Source organism: Diaphorina citri, unplaced genomic scaffold (assembly GCF_000475195.1).
Source record: "Diaphorina citri unplaced genomic scaffold, Diaci psyllid genome assembly version 1.1 scaffold363, whole genome shotgun sequence".
NCBI lineage: Eukaryota > Metazoa > Arthropoda > Insecta > Hemiptera > Psyllidae > Diaphorina > Diaphorina citri.
The window spans coordinates 116,333-133,068 of NW_007377798.1; the positions used below are offsets into that span (position 1 = coordinate 116,333).

The following is a 16,736-nucleotide window of genomic DNA, read 5'->3' on the forward strand; positions in this document are numbered from 1 at the left end:
CTAGCAAAGAGCTTTTTTGTCATTAAACTTGGGCGAAGACTGGCGTCCTTCAAAGTACCGGATGAGAGTCTAATACACAAAACTTTCTATTACCCTTACGTATAGGGAACCTATACAAGGTAATGAGAAAGTATTGCAATCGGTCCAAATTTTCAAAATCGGGAACATTAAACTTGGGCGAAGACTGGCGTCCTTCAAAGTACCGGATGAGAGTCTAATACACAAAGTGAGTTTAAACTCTAAACCTCGTTTAGGTGAAACTCCTTTAAGCAATCTGAAATTTTTAAAATCAGATTCCTTAATCCAAAAATTGAATTTAAGCGGAGTTTAAACTGACTTTGTGGACCCGGTCATAATTCTCCAAACCACCGAGGAAATCTTGATATTACACCTGTTCTCTTGCTTGTGGAAAATTGTTTCCCAGCAGTATAATAAACGCTTGATGCAGCGTATATTGTTCTTTTTCGAAGGCCCTCTTAAGATTTCGCCTGCGGGGCCCCTAGTTTTCACTACTGACGACCCCTTAAATGGCCTTGTGGGGCCACTAAGTTCCCGCTTCGCGGGGTCTGCCCTATCGAGTTTTAGCAAGTATCTATATACATATTCTTAACGCCTAGACCTAGAACATTAAGTTCGGTATTCTTGACACATCCACTAATAAGATAGGTATTTACCTATTTTCTTCTTCTTCGCCTTTTCCCCTGTTCAGGCAGGGTCGGCGTTTTTCGTCAGCCTCTCAAGCAGCCCTATCTAGGGTGATTGCTTAAATTTTAACCCTTGGCACTCAACCTTTGCTATTTCTTTATGACTTGCTGACGCTCTAGGACAGCCTTCCTTGATTTTGTTCGCCAACCCGGTATATGTGCGAAGGTACCTACGATTTTCACACCCGATGTAATATCGGTGTAACTTAGAAGATTCCTCAGTAGGTACTGAATACACCAGTATCTTGGATAAAGAAATGTGCAGACACCACAGGTACCAGAGTATGCGGTGTAAGCTTTGTTAGCAATCGCTATGCTCCTCTGATCCTTTTCAATAGCGTCAACATAATAGTTCAATAATTCAGTCAACCATTGTCTAAAAGGTTTCGGTGTCCCTTAACAAGGCATTTGATATTCAAACCTCAACCCTCAAGGTGCCTGCTTAAAGATCAAAAGATAACCTATTCAATTCCCGGTCACATGACCTAGAAACGAATTTCGATCATGATGATGGGCAAACGAGTTGGTAACGAGAAGATACTTACCTATACCTAGAAATCAAGTGATCTTCCCAAAAATGTAACCAGGGATTACTGTCATTGTGATTAATCTCGTGCAAGACACGTAAAGGTGTAAAAGTATCATCTTTTCTACTACTATAACAGGCCTCTCCAGGCAGAAAGAGATCTTTTATCTAATAAAATTGGGATAGAAGACCTGGATTCCGTGGTAAACTTGCAAAACGTACTTGTATAGCACCTACTTTTCGTCTGGAAATTGAAGAGTAAAGGAGGAACCTATACCTAGAAATCCCAAAAATGTAACCAAGGATTACTGTCATTAATCTCGTGCAAGACACGTAAAGGTGTAAAAGTATCAGCTTTTCTACTACTACAGGCCTCTCCAGGCAGAAAGAGATCTTTTATCTAATAAAATTGGGATAGAAGACCTGAATTCCGTGGTAAACATGCAAAACATACTTGTATAGCACCTACTTTTCGTCTGGAAATTGAAGAGTAAAGGATGAAAGGATAACGAACCCTATGTGTATAATTATGTTAGTTAAAGAATAAAGTTTGCCTCGGACGGCAATTGAATCCGCGACCAAGGCATAGCCGTTCTTTCAAGATAACTTTTACCCAGGTGCCTACTAAAATTTAGATGATTTTATTCGATATGTTCCGAATCACCTGATTAAGTTGTTTGTAGTTGAAACTGAATGAGGATTATCCAATAGGTAGTAGTGGCGCCGATTATCTGGAACGATAGCAAAGATAAATTATTAGTGGATGTGGCAAGTGCACTGATTTCTTCAAAAAGAAATCTTAGTTGGAAAAATTAGTGGATGTGTCAAACGCACTGATCTCCTTCTTGATCTGAAATCATATACCTACCTATACGAGTACATGGCGCCAAGGAGAAATTGCAGTTGGAAATCATTAGTGGATGTATCAAGTGCACTGATTTCTTGATCTCCAAAGAGGAATATTTGTGGATGTTCTAAATGTACTGCTTTCTTCAAAAAGAAATCTCAGTTGAAAAAATTAGTGGATGTGCCAAATTTTCTGATTGTAGAAGTAGGATTGGAGGAGACTGAGTGAGAAAAGAATCAATAGTTTTAGTGGATGCGCATGATTTCCAATGAAATCTTAGTGCCAAATTAATAAATTCAAATGATTCCAATAATAGTAATACCTGCTAATATTTATTATAGGTCCTTAATAAGAAGAACTCACATTGTAGAGTAACGTAAAATCCAGCGGGAAAAATCCGCAAGCTGTAAACTGAACTTTCCGGCTGTGGAGTCGATTTGCAAACAGGGTTACCTGAAATAGAGAAAATTATATTCTGTTCCGAATCGTTTTGGGTACTGAATTTAGCCAAAAGTTACCCGGAACGGCCTTTTATAGCCTTCTCTCGAAGAATGTTCCAGGGAGTTACAGATGACTTATGATTATGACTATTCGGTCAAAAAAAAAAAAAAAAATTTAGGTATGCATCTAAATATTCTAAATATGTAAACTTACATCATCAAGAATTTCTGGTAGATTATCCTCAATAAGTAGTCGGTGAGCTAGTCGTCTTGCTTTGGATGCCTGAAATAGTGGAGCAATTATAGATATAGGTATACTTAAGTAGTAGGTAAGTACGATCAGGGACAATTATGTTAGGTACCTATACTTTGAACAAAATGTAAAGAGGAGAGGCCCTTTGCTACAGTGCGAATAACTAACAATAGGTTCCCACCATATTATGTTGGCCTCACTGCATTCGCCTGCTGGCCCTACTTCCTAGTCCTACCAGTGCCTACCAACTAAAACCTCCAAAGCATCAGACTACACAGTATAGGAAACAGATCACCCCGGAAATACGCGAGTAGGTAGGTAGGTACCTACTGATTCAGGAAGACATATTTTGATTTTACCTCTGAGCTTGTATCCACAGATGACGTCACTATCACGATGAGAACAAAACATGATTTAGGTATACTTAAGTAGTAAGTACGATCAGGGGCAATTATGTTAGGTACCTATACTTTGAACAAAATGTAAACAGGAGAGGCCCTTTGCTACAGTGCGAATAACTAACAATAGGTTCCCGCCATATTATGTTGTCCTCACTGCATTCGCCTGCTGGCCCTACTTCCTAGCCCTACCAGTGCCTACCAACTAAAACCTCCAAAGCGTCAGACCACACAGTATAGGAAACAGATCACCCCGGAAATACGCGAGTAGGTAGGTACCTAGTTACCTACTGATTCAGGAAGACATATTTTGATTTTACCTCTGAGCTTGTATCCACAGATGACGTCACTATCACGATGAGAACAAAACATCGTATGCCCAACCAATAGGACAAGTAGAAGATGATCGCCCCAATCTCCGAGCCTTTTAGCGAGGCCAGGATGATATTGGACATAACAAACACCAGAGTGGTAGTACCCAGGAAAGTAGTCGTGATAATGAAGAGAAGAAGCAAGGCAAAGTTCTGGTTCATGTTGGTGCAGTTGTCCACCATGTCGAAGTAGACTTGATGCAGGACTTCCATTTGACCCTTGATTTCTATCAGTTGGGACACATGACTTCCTGTGGGGGATGGGGTACTCAACTTACTCGTAATGTTAAATGTAAAGGTGTGTCCACACATAGTCGACCGGCCATCGATCGATGTCGACTGAACCGTCCACACTGCCTCGGTCGACTATGTTTGGACATCACAACTCAAGGTTCCAACCTTGTAGGTAAGACAATTAAGACAGACATGGTAGGGGTACCTAACTTGACAATGTATTCAAATAAAATGGAAAATCATTTTCAGACACAAATCAGCGATGGTACGGAATAGGATAAAATTCGTATTAGTGTTGACCTGCGACCTAGCGCTTTCATCCACGCGTGCTAACATCCAAGCTAACTAGGCTCAAGGCTGGCACCGAACAGGAAGGAACTTTAAAAAATCCTATAACCCTAAAGCTCTGGAACTCCTTACAGGTTCGATTCTTTTGGTACTTACTATGGTCCATATGGCCGGCCATCGATCGATGTCGACTGAACTGTCCACACTGCCTCGGTCGACTATGTTTGGACATCACAACTCAAGGTTCCAACCTTATAGGTAAGACAATTAAGACATGGTAGGGGTACCTACCTTGACAATGTATTCAAATAAAATAGAAAATCATTTTCAGACACAAATTAGCGATGGTACGGAATAGGATAAAATTCGTATTAGTGTTGACCTGCGACCTAGCGCTTTCATCCACGCGTGCTAACATTCAAGCTAACTAGGCTCAAGGCTGGCACCGAATAGGAAGGAACTTTAAAAAATCCTATAACCCTAAAGCTCTGGAACTCCTTACAGGTTCGATTCTTTTGGTACTTACTATGGTCCATATGTATTATAGTCGGCCGGCCATCGATCGATGTCGACTGAACCGTCCACACTGCCTCGGTCGACTATGTTTGGAGATCACAACTCAATTTTCCAACCTTGTAGCTTGTAGGTAAGACAATTACGACATGGTAGGGGTACCTACCTTGACAATGTATTCAAATAAAATAGAAAATGATTTTCAGACACAAATTAGCGATGTTACGGAATAGGATAAAATTATTATTAGTGTTGACCTGCGACCTAGCGCTTTCATCCACGCGTGCTAACATCCAAGCTAACTAGGATCAAGGCTGGCACCGAATAGGAAGGAACTTTGAAAAATCCTATAACCCTAAAGCTCTGGAACTCCTTACAGGTTCGATTCTTTTGGTACTTACTATGGTCCATATGAAACTGCTGTGTAGCGTCCATATTATTAACAGTGCGGTAGTACAGCAGCTTCTCAATGGCTTCATTCAGCAGCACCAGTCGGGACTGAATCAACTTGAGCACCGTGTAGTAGAATTGCTGAGTAGCGTCCATATTAACAGTGCGGTAGTACAGCAGCTTCTCAATGGCTTCATTCAGCAGCACCAGTCGGGACTGAATCAACTTGAGCACCGTGTAGTATTCCAGAACAATGATAAACACTAGGAAATACTGCATGTACACTACTACCGTGATCCAGTACTTCTGCGGACTTGCTTTGGCCTAAGAGAAAATACAATAGTCAAGATGGGTGCAATAGTCCTACATACTGGACTCCGCACACAGGAATTTCGTCAGAAAAGCCCCATTTCAGTGTAATGTACACAATAGTCAAGATGGGTGCAATAGTCCTACATACTGGACTCCGCACACAGGAATTTCGTCAGAAAAGCCCCATTTTAGTGTAATGTAATGTAAAGAGAAAACACAGAATACCATCTGTATCAAGTAATCCTTGATGAGACAAGTTTCTTCTTCAAGAGGTTTGATGGAGGGAACAGTAACACCACCGAATACCCATCACTTATACACACCTTGTAAATGAAGAACAAACAGTTGGACACCAAATACACAGAGACGTGTAATGTAATGTAAAGAGAAAACACAGAATACCCTCTGTATCAAGTAATCCTTGATGAGACAAGTTTCTTCTTCTTCAAGAGGTTTGATAGAGGGAACAGTAACACCACCGAATACCCATCACTTATACACACCTTGTAAATGAAGAACAAACAGTTGGACACCAAATATACAGAGACAAAAGTGAAAAACTTCCGCACAACTTTACTAGTCGCCTGGTCGATTTGATCCGCATTCCTATGAACTCGCAACAGATAGCTGTCCACATGCAGTAGATTGAGAATGATCAGCCTCAACTGCGTGGACAAATTGGTCAGACTCTTGTAGAAAATGATGAAGATGGTTATAAACAGAGCGGTCTGTTCGAGATATCCCATGACAGTCCAGGAAGTCAATGAAACTGGGCCCAATAAGACCAATTACATAACCTTAGGCTAAAATTCTTTTACTGACCACTGAGAAAGGTACCTAGTTACCTACTGATTCAGGAAGACATATTTTGATTTTACCTCTGAGCTTGTATCCACAGATGACGTCACTATCACGATGAGAACAAAACATAATAGGAAATCTTTCTGGACATACCGGGTGATGTAGAATTTGAGTGATAATGATTTTTTTTTAAGGCTTTATGGCAGGATTCTCACATAGTGAGCTCTTCCACCCAACCAAAAATAGAATACCCAGTAAAAGGGGAAAATGTGCTGTTGGATTTTCCCGGGCCCACTCAGACTGGGTTAGGAGTACATAACTAGGCGAGTAGGTTGTCGCCAAATGGATGGTAAAACCTTCTTCACTAAAGATAAGATCTGTTATAAACCTTGGCTGTAAAATAAAACATCTATAAATTTGTAAAAAGAAAATAAAAAGATAAGACGACCCTTCCTTATATTAGTTTTTGGGGGAAAAAAATCAGGATGAAAATCGGCTCTCTAACTTTGTGCCTATTGGCAGCAGATCAATGGATTCAAGCATCACTGAGCTTGTCACGTAACTGGACGGGTGACTGTATGGTTTTATTGCCGGATTTTACTCAGTGTCAAGGACCTCTATTGGCAACAGATCAATGGATTCAAGCATCACTGAGCTTGTCACGTAACTGGACGGGTGACTGTATGGTTTTATTCCCGGATTTTACTCAGTGTCAAGGACCTGTGCCTGAAATCTCTGCAAAAGATCATTTTAACCTAAAATTCCTATTTTTCTACACTTGAACCTCAGAAACATCTAAAGATTCTAAAGGCCTTCCTTGATTTTGTTCGCCAACCCGGTTTAAGTGCGAAGGTACCTACGATTTTCACACCCGATGTAATATCGGTGTAACTTAGAATAGGTGCCTACCGAACTATCTTTAATTTGATATCATTCCTTCATTCAGAAAAATAAATGGAAATAATAGTGAAGGCCCTTTACTTGGAGAAGTTTTTATAATACTTTATTGTTGTATTTGTAAAAAAAAAAAACGAAAGAACTCTCTCTTGTTAGTTATGAGCATTTCTGAATGTATTTGTAACCTACCATTTTTTGAATTGGTAGATTATTTTTCTTCCATTCTACTTGCTCAAAAATACAAAATTGAAATTCTTGAATAAAGCTGAAGGAAAAGGTTTTTTGGTCAAAAGAGTATTTCATTGACTCTGGTACTTGTATACCTAGAAGACCCCAACCCATAGAAAAAAGTCAATGGTCAAACAAAAGACGAAGAAGTCTATAGTAGAAATTTTCACATTATGAAAATTCTATGAATCTTTCGGATACAATGCAAGATTTGTTTGTAAAAAGACCATTTCAAATACTCATGATCGAACGATTGGATTTCGATTTTATGAATGAATGAGTCGATTGAATAGTACAGATAGTTGTCCCGCCCATTTTACAAATAATGAGGAACGTTTTTAGGGACGGGGAATACGTCTCGTGAAAAACAAGGTCCTGACCCTTAATAGAATTCCGGTCTTTTACCTTTTACACTTTACCACCAGTTTATCATTATTAGATTTATATTTTTATTTTCATTTTATTTTTACGAATTTACTGATTGAAGAAAACTGAGATTGTTCAAAATCCTAAGAAAAAAGGCGGACAAAATAGAAGAAAGCCAGCCTTTCCGAAAACGAACAAAGTTCGCCCCGGACGCGAATCGAACCCGCTTACAAGGCAGACGCCCTCCCACGCTAACTAGGCTGACCTATAAAATATGAACACTTTCCTTTCAAACTTTTCACTCTTGATAACTTCTCCACCTCCTATGACTTCGCCCCTGGAAACGCATTTTAATAAACTACATTTCTTTCAGAATACAAGTGCTTCATGAATGAGGAGAGTTATATTTGTCTATTTTTTACCAATAACACACACAGTAACGTACCTGAGAAACCTTTGAGCATTTTGAATGAATTTCCGGTTCATTCAGAAGAAAACAAAACAACCTGGAGGATCTTTTGTTGGAGAAAATTGGAGAAATAAATGAACTCTCCGGAGCAAAAGTATTGTGCTCTGTGGATATGAAGGTGCTTTCTTTCGAATAACATTCGAGAAATAATGGGTAAACTATTGCATCTAGACAGGGTGTCCAGGAAAGTATTGGTTAGGAAGTAGTAACCCTACCTAGTACGGAATTTACCTATAGCTCGTGTTGGTCCAAAAAAGGAGTCTCCTTGATTATACCTTTCGGGGATCACTAGCACTTCCTAGACATTATGCATTGGAGGGACATTTGAAAAAACCTTATGAGTTTTTAGTTACATGTCACCACATATTCGAAGGACAATAATGAATGAGATAGATACAAACTGGTGTGTAGATTTATTTGACTATAAAAATAGCAAAGAGAATGTATTTCCGTTCCGAGAACGAATTTAAGCATTTGTACTCTGCACCCGGATTTGTACCTAACATCTAGGTCTAGGAATGTTTCTTTCTACCAGAGACCAACTTTTGTACAGGAACCTTTGCATCACCTTGGACTCCTTAAAAAACACAGTTCTTGTCGTAAGTATAAGTAACAAAAAAAATCTCCCCGGCGGGGAATCGAACCCCGGTCTCCCGCGTGACAGGCGGCCCTCGAACCTATTTGCTATTTGCTGAAAATAGTTATGTATGGATCCCACCCTGTAGATATGATGTAAGTGTTGTAAGTTTACCGGTATAGATATTAGGTAGGTATACCTGAACCTGGTTCTAAAATAAGGATAACAAATGCTTCCTCTCTTTCATTGGGTACTCACTGTCAGCAGGATATTGAAGCTCCCCTTTCGCTGAAAATATCAGCTACTGAACACTCCTTCACACCCGCAATCTACGTGATTTTCTCTAAATTTAATAGTGTACGTTAGGTAAAAATCAACGTGCTAGGTCCCAGGTTCGATTCCCGCCCGGTGTAAACTTTATCCTAAACAAATGCTGGCTTTCTCCTACCATGTCCTCCTCTCTTTGATTGCGGGACGATAAGACCTCCATTGTTACAGCTCGCTTTATGATAAGAAGGGATTTACATGAGATTTGTTTGTTTACCTAGTAATGAAATTAAAATAATACTAACCTTCCACAGACATTTATTAACGAGCAGTATTTCAACTGTGATACTTACCTCTTTGTTAGCGTCCAGGATAAGTTGTTTGAGTTCTTCTAAGCTCTGGTTGATTCGGGCTCTCCTTTTCTTTTCCATGAGTGGTTTTCTGATCTGAAATCAAACAGTAAGGACCGTTATAATAATGGAAAAAAGTTTACTCGTACCAATCTTTAAAAAAAGCCCTAAAAATCCGATGAAATACATTCGAAAAATTTCATTCAGAAGATGGATTATTTTTCAATCAGAAGATGGATTATTTTTTTATTTTTAGTTAATGTTAATCCGTCATTTTTAGGCTGTTATTCAGGAGATGAAATTTTTTCTCAGTACTCCGAGTAGGTATCCATTTCCCTTGTATTAAGATGTACGTAATATCTCCCCAGGAAATTCAGAATACGAAATTTCACTATCATCCAGATTACGAAACTGTCTCGTTATAATAATGGAAAAAAGTTTACTCGTACCAATCTTTAAAAAAAAAAACCTAAAAATCCGATGAAATACATTCGAAAAATTTCATTCAGAAGATGGATTATTTTTCAATCAGAAGATGGATTATTTTTCAATCAGAAGAAGGATTATTTTTCAATCAAAAGATGGATTATTTTTTTTATTTTTAGTTAATGTTAATCCGTCATTTTTAGGCTGTTATACAGGAGATGAAAATTTTTCTCAGTACTCCGAGTAGGTAGCCATTTCCCTTGTATTAAGATGTACGTAATATCTCCCCAGGAAATTCAGAATACGAAATTTCACTATCATCCAGATTACGAAACTGTCTGAGATTCGTTCTCCTATCCTGTCCTTAATTTTCTCTTCGATTTCGGGACGACAAACCTCAGTTCCTCTATCAAACCTCTTAATGATAATAATAACAATAAAGCACACGTATGATGTTATGATGAGACCTTATCGGAATCACACTCATCTTGTCCTCATCTCAGAGTAACCCTTACTCCGCGCCCTACTTCCTTGTGAAATCCTACCCGTAACGACATTTCTCATTCAACTGAAGAGCTGAAGTGGGCGTATACTTTATGATATTACGAAAACAGTGTCTCTGATGAAAAATTCGTTGCAAGCACTTCCTCTGGGAATTATGGAAATGCCGGGATTCTTGGGAACAGTTACCTGTCGTAACGGTTTCAACAAGTGTGTCTGTTTCTCTTACCAACAGCTACATGGATTTTTTATTATTATTTTTATTACTTTCTATTACCACAGTATAGCGAGCTATACTAGTTTTTTAATAAGATTGACGTCACATGGTATAGATATAACTGCTAAGGTTTGTGGCGGGAGTTTTCAGCCACATATTTTTGTGAAGATTTCGATTTCGTTTTCGAGAATAAATTCAGTCCATATTAAGACTTTCACACGAAACGTTTCTTCTCTCTATTCTTTTCAATGTCTCTTGAAGGAGATACTAACTCCTCAGGTTTTTTTAGTGACGGGGGTCTTACCTAACCCTTCATTTAACGACAAGTTATCCGCCTCATCCAGCCTATGTACATATTGCCTGAGTGGGGTCGCCTCATCCAGCCTATGTACATATTGCCTGATTGGGGTCGGGAAAAGCCAGCAGGACACGATTGCCCAGATGGATACCAACCATGCGATTAGCCAGGTTATTTAACATCAGTGATCTGTATTATCCGTAACTGGTGCACTGTCGATATCGCTTTGCAGCGATACGTATTTTAGGGTGATCCATAGGTCAGCCAATTCTTCGGCCCTAATCTCGAATCCATTCAACGACAAGTTATCCGCCTCATCCAGCCTATGTACAATGTACATATTGCCTGAGTGGGGTCGGGAAAACCCAGCAGGACACGATTGCCCAGATGGATACCAACCATGCGATTAGCCAGGTTATTTAACACCAGTGATCCGTATTATCCGCAACTGGTGCACTGTCGATATCGCTTTGCAGCGATACGTATTTTAGGGTGATCCATAGGTCAGCCAATTCTTCGGCCCTAATCTCGAATCAGTCGTATCTAATACATATAAGTGTCAAATAAACAGCTCCCTAAAGAGGTTCAAAAAAGGGGCAGGCGCACCCATCACGTATACATATAAGTGTCAAATAAACAGCTCCCTAAAGAGGTTCAAAAAAGGGGCAGGCGCACCCATCACGTATAAGAGTATAGGTACTTACTTATAGGTACTTACGGACTTCATATAATATTAACTAAATATCTCAAATTTTGAGAGAATATCAACCATAACCAGGTGTGATCTTTACATAAAGATCTCCGCCATTCTTCACCTTTTAGAAAAAAATTCCTTTGATATGAAAAAAGAAATATTTATTGCTTTATAATTTTGACTAATATTAACTTAAATGCTCAATAAATAACAATAAACAAGGAACCCAATAGGAAATCTTTCTGGACATACCGGGTGATGAAGAACTTGAGTGATAATGATTTTTTTTTTTTCAAGGCTTTATGGCAGGATCCTCACACAGTGAGCTCTTCCACCCAACCAAAAATAGGATACCCAGTAAAAGGGGAAAATGTGCTGTTGGATTTGCCCGGGCCCACTCAGACTCGGTTAGGAGTACATATGTAAGTAGGTGAGTAGGTTGTCGCCAAATGGATGGTAAAACCTTCTTCACTAAAGATAAGACCTGCCTTATATAATTATATTAGCTTTTGGGGGAAAAAAATCAGGATGAAAATCGGCTCTCTAACTTTGTGCATATTGGCAGCAGATCAATGGATTCAAGCATCACTGAGCTTGTCATGTAACTAGACGGGTGACTGTATGGTTTTATTGCCGGATTTTACTCAGTGTCAAGGACCTGTGCCTGAAATCTCTGCAAAAGATCATTTTAACCTAAAATTCCTATTTTTGTACACTTGAACCTCAGAAACATCTAAAGAGCCTTCCTTGATTTTGTTCGCCAACCCGGTATATGTGCGAAGGTACCTACGATTTTCACACCCGATGTAATATCGGTGTAACTTAGAATAGGTGCCTACCGAACTATCTTTAATTTGATACCATTCCTTCATTCAGAAAAATAAATGGAAATAAAAGTGAAGGCCCTTTACTTGGAGAAGTTTTTATAATACTTTATTGTTGTATTTGTAAAAAAAAAAAACGAAAGAACTCTCTCTTGTTAGTTATGAGCATTTCTGAATGTATTTGTAACCTACCATTTTTTGAATTGGTAAATTATTTTTCTTCCATTCTACCTACTTGCTCAAATACAAAATTGAAATTCTTGAATAAAGCTGAAGGAAAAGGTTCTTTAGGTACATACCTATTGGATACCGAATTACCGACACCTACTTCATTTGCTCATTTTGACTCATTCAATTTCTGATTCATACCTATATTAGGTTCCTCTGTTGAATTGAAAATTAATCGAGTAGGTATTTATTCTTCCACACGACGACACTTCACACTTTCGGCTAAATAGAAAATTTTGTTAGCATCTGTGTGGATATGATAATTATGTATTTATCCCACGTACCTTCTAACAAAGGTATTGTAATTTTAGAGAAATTATTTAAAGGTGATGACTTGGCTGATGATTGTAGGTAGGTACCTACTGATTTTAAAGAAATCTCTAAAAATGACTACTGTGTCCATATTTCATTTTTGTCTTGTCTTGAGGCTCCATGAAGCACCAAAATCATAGGTATTGAGATAGGTAGGTACCTATCTAGTATTTTGTCAGAACTTGGGGGGGCCGGATATTCATACTAATAGGTAGGTAACGATATCTCTGTTATAAGTAGTTTTTGCTAGTCTAATAATCATTATTAAGTACAAGTACCTACATTCTTTCGTTTACCAAAACTGAAAGAGCAAAGGATTTTCTTCAGCTCTCGAGTGTTTTTAATGCGAGAAAGGATTGGACAAAAAACGAGTTTATCTCTAAAATCTGCGACACGGAATGTATTTCAATGCTCAACGAAGGATAAACTGGATCACGAGAGACCCTAGAAGAGAAAGGATTAAGGCTCCATCGGACACCTTTGGTGTGAAGATCCTTTCCAACAGGTCTCTTCTCAAGCACAGAGACAAACGTGAAAAACTTTCGCACAACTTTACTAGTCGCCTGGTCGATTTGATTCGCATTCCTATGAACTCGCAACAGATAGCTGTCCACATGCAGTAGATTGAGAATAATCAGTCTCAACTGCGTGGACAAATTGGTCAGACTCTTGTAGAAAATGATGAAGATGGTTATAAACAGAGCGGTCTGTTCGAGATATCCCATGAGAGTTGGTAGCGAGGAGTCTATCTTGCTGAGGACAGCCCAGCTTCGCTTGACAATGGATAGGTACCCTAAAGTAAAGTACTTTTTGAACAATAACAGAGGCATCAGGTATCTCCAGTGTAATACCTAGCGAGATTGGTACCTAGGTGATAATCCTTATCTTTTTTCTTTCGAATAACATTCGAGAAATAATGGGTAAACTATTGCATCTAGACAGGGTGTCCAGGAAAGTATTGGTTAGGAAGTAGTAGACAGGTACATGGCAGAGGCCACTAGAGCAGTAGTTACCCAGGAGTATACAAGAGATACCATACCCCGGGCGTAGTGATCTTGAGGTTGTAGAGAGAGGGGGAAGAGACCGAGGACTTTATAGAGGATAGGTACATGGCAGAGGCCACTAGAGCAGTAGTCACCCAGGAGTATACAAGAGATACCATACCCCGGGCGTAGTGATCTTGAGGTTGTAGAGAGAGAGGGAAGAGACCGAGGACTTTATAGATGAGAAGAAAGCCTTTGATAATTTGAAATGTGGACGCAGGGCTGGGTGCTCTTCTCATGGTTTTACAAGTGATTTTTCACTAAATTTAGTGAATTGTTAACAAATCTAGTGATTTAGTGATTTGAGGTCAAAATCTAGTGATTTTTGAAGGAAATGTAATTTCATTGCAAAATTGCTCTTAAAGCTGAGTAGATGAGAAGAAAGCCTTTGATAATGTGAAATGTGGACGCAGGGCTGGGTGCTCTCCTCATGATTTTAGGATTTTCGAACCTTTCTTTGCCAACTGTTTTGTTTGTTTATGTAATTTTCATTAATTAGAGAAGGTATAGGTATCTAATTATTATTAGGTATTTTTCAGATATTGCGTTGTCTAAAATCCAAAACGAAAGGAATTTTTAGTTCTATCCTGGGAGGGGAGATAAAGAGAAATTATTCTTTTCTATTGAATATCTATGTGGGACCTATTTCTGAAGGGACATTTCACGAATTGTGCACTTTTCATTCCTCATGGTTTTACGATTTTCGAACCTTTCTTTGCCAACTGTTTTGTTTGTTTATGTAATTTTCATTAATTAGAGAAGGTATCTAATTATTATTATTTTTCAGACATTGCGTTGTCTAAAATCCAGAACGAAAGGAATTTTTAGTCCTATCCTGGGAGGGAAGATAAAGAGAAATTATTCTTTTCTATTGAATATCTATGTGGGACCTATTTCTGAAGGGACATTTCACGAATTGTGCACTTTTCATTCATTGCGCAGCAAAAATTAACAAACAGTTAATGGTACAACTTTTTCTAGCCGGAACTTACGTCGTTTGGTGCTTGCTACCTTTCATTAACTAATAGAAATTGAAGTCAACTCAATTTTATTCGAATAAGGTCTTTGTTTATTTTTAAACTTTTTGTTACAATGGAAAATGAGGTTCTAGTTTCGAGACAACCTACATAAGAGTGCTCAAGTAATACATACTTCTTTGTTTATTTTTAAACTTTTTGTTACAATGGAAAATGAGGTTCTAGTTTCGAGACAACCTACATAAGAGTGCTCAAGTAATACATACAAAATACATGTCCATAGGTAGATACAAGACAGCACAACTTTTTCTTTTCCTCTATAGAATAAACTCCTCAATGTATAAAATAATTGAATGTGTAACTGAACTTGAAGTGGTACTTGAATATATTTCCCAATTATTATTCCAGTGTGAATAGCTCATTGACATTGACAGTACGTATTTCAACTGTCGGATCGATGCAACTTACTTTCCATTAGCCTATTAAACTGAAAATCGACCCAACTACTAATATGAGGTAGCAAATGTCTTGGACTTTGTCTACCCTTGTTTAGTAAGACACTATTTGAATGTCTCCCCAATATTTGTCACTACTATCCCCAATATTTGTATTCTTTATTGGTATTCGATTTCACAGTGTAACTGTTTAGTTTTTTATTGGTTTGGTTATATTATAACCACGCCATAATCTGGTGTGGAACTGTTAGTTGGTCGAGGTAGATGCCACAGGTCCCGTACTAGTGCTGCTACTGCTGCTGGTAGTACCTTTGGGATCTGCCCGTAGAGACTGGATAAGGCTTTGGTTCACCAGGAATGTGAAATGTAAACCAGCGATCTGAAACATTCAAGTTAATGATTGAATTAAAATGCCAACCATATGCTGCCTTGTATTAGTAATCAGTCTAAAGTAGCAACAAAGTTAAACGTATATTTTAGTTTTTGGAGCACAAAATCGGACCTATCTTCCCAACATTCAGACCTCCATTCACATCTCATCGTCCCGAAATCCAATAGAGAAGAGGACAGGATGGGAGAAAGCCATCCTTAATTGTTCAGGAGTTCACCCCGGGTGGGAATCGAACCCACAACCTCGCTTTTAAATAATAAATTAAATCTGATTCTCCCATCAAATGAGAGGCATACTACGGGATGGACATGCTACGACACAGGCCGCATGTTATTAAAGTAAGAGTTGTTACATTGCTACGAAATAAAAAGGGCAGCGCCAGCCTAGTTAGCTTGGTTGGTAGCGCATCTGCCTTGTAAGCGCTAGGCCGCGGGTTCGATTCCCGCCCGGGGCGGATTTTATCCTAATGGGATACGGTTCTCAGAACGGCTGGCTTTCTCCTATCCTGTCTTCCTTCTCTCTTCGATTTCGTGACGATAAGACCTTAGCAGTTCCAGTTTCCTCTATCAAACCTCTTCAAAAAAAAAAAAACACTTTTTTTAATTAGAGATCTTACCTCAATGATGGAGTTGTGATTGAGCTTATATTTGTTGCTCGCAATGATGGGTCTTCCGTCCACGTAGATGGGTCTCTTGCCTTCATTGGCAATGAAGAAGTCCCCATTGTTTCTCATCCTGATACAAGCTTGTCTTCTAGACACCTTCCATGCGGGACCTTCTAGAGATAGGTCGATGTCTACGGAATGGTCTGCCGTGGATCTGCCCAGGGTCACCTGTGATAATATACGGAAGGAAACTATGATAACAGCCTCCATTTGAGAGTGGACATCTCGCTATGCTTGCAGTCTGGAGTTCTGAGATTATTGGTGTTTTCAAATGTCCGACGGAGTACGCAGAACCAACTTTAGTTCTAATCTGACCATTCATCAAGTAAGACCCCCTGTATCTCTCTATTTTTACAAGTCAAGTTCTACCTAAATCAAGACCCTTTGCTCAAAGAAAATTCCAAAAAAACGGGCAACCTTTAGCTACCGTTACACCTTTCAAAAGTCAAGGGGATTTCCAAAGGAATTCTGGGAC

The 16,736-nt window shown here is 38.9% G+C and overlaps 2 protein-coding genes across 2 annotated transcripts in view; both read right to left on the reverse strand.

Annotated features, from left to right (window-relative positions):
• Positions 1-1,898: 1,898 nt before the first annotated feature.
• Positions 1,899-13,561, reverse strand: LOC108252243 (putative gustatory receptor 28a). Its single transcript, XM_017443586.1, has 7 exons — positions 13,210-13,561; positions 5,780-6,045; positions 4,976-5,288; positions 3,489-3,790; positions 2,732-2,800; positions 2,441-2,530; positions 1,899-1,961 (listed from the first exon to the last, which is right to left on the reverse strand). The coding sequence occupies exons 1-7, from the start codon at positions 13,559-13,561 to the stop codon at positions 1,899-1,901; spliced, it is 1,455 nt and encodes a 484-aa protein (XP_017299075.1).
• Positions 13,562-15,025: 1,464 nt separating this feature from the next.
• The window catches only part of LOC103508050 (microspherule protein 1), a 31,656-nt gene continuing 29,945 nt past the window's right edge, over positions 15,026-16,736 (reverse strand). The window contains exons 9-10 of the mRNA XM_026822777.1: positions 16,214-16,429; positions 15,026-15,585 (exon numbers count right to left, since the gene is read on the reverse strand). Coding sequence (XP_026678578.1) covers positions 15,454-15,585; positions 16,214-16,429 — 348 coding nt within the window. The 3' untranslated portion in view covers positions 15,026-15,453. The remainder of the gene's footprint in view (positions 15,586-16,213; positions 16,430-16,736) is intronic.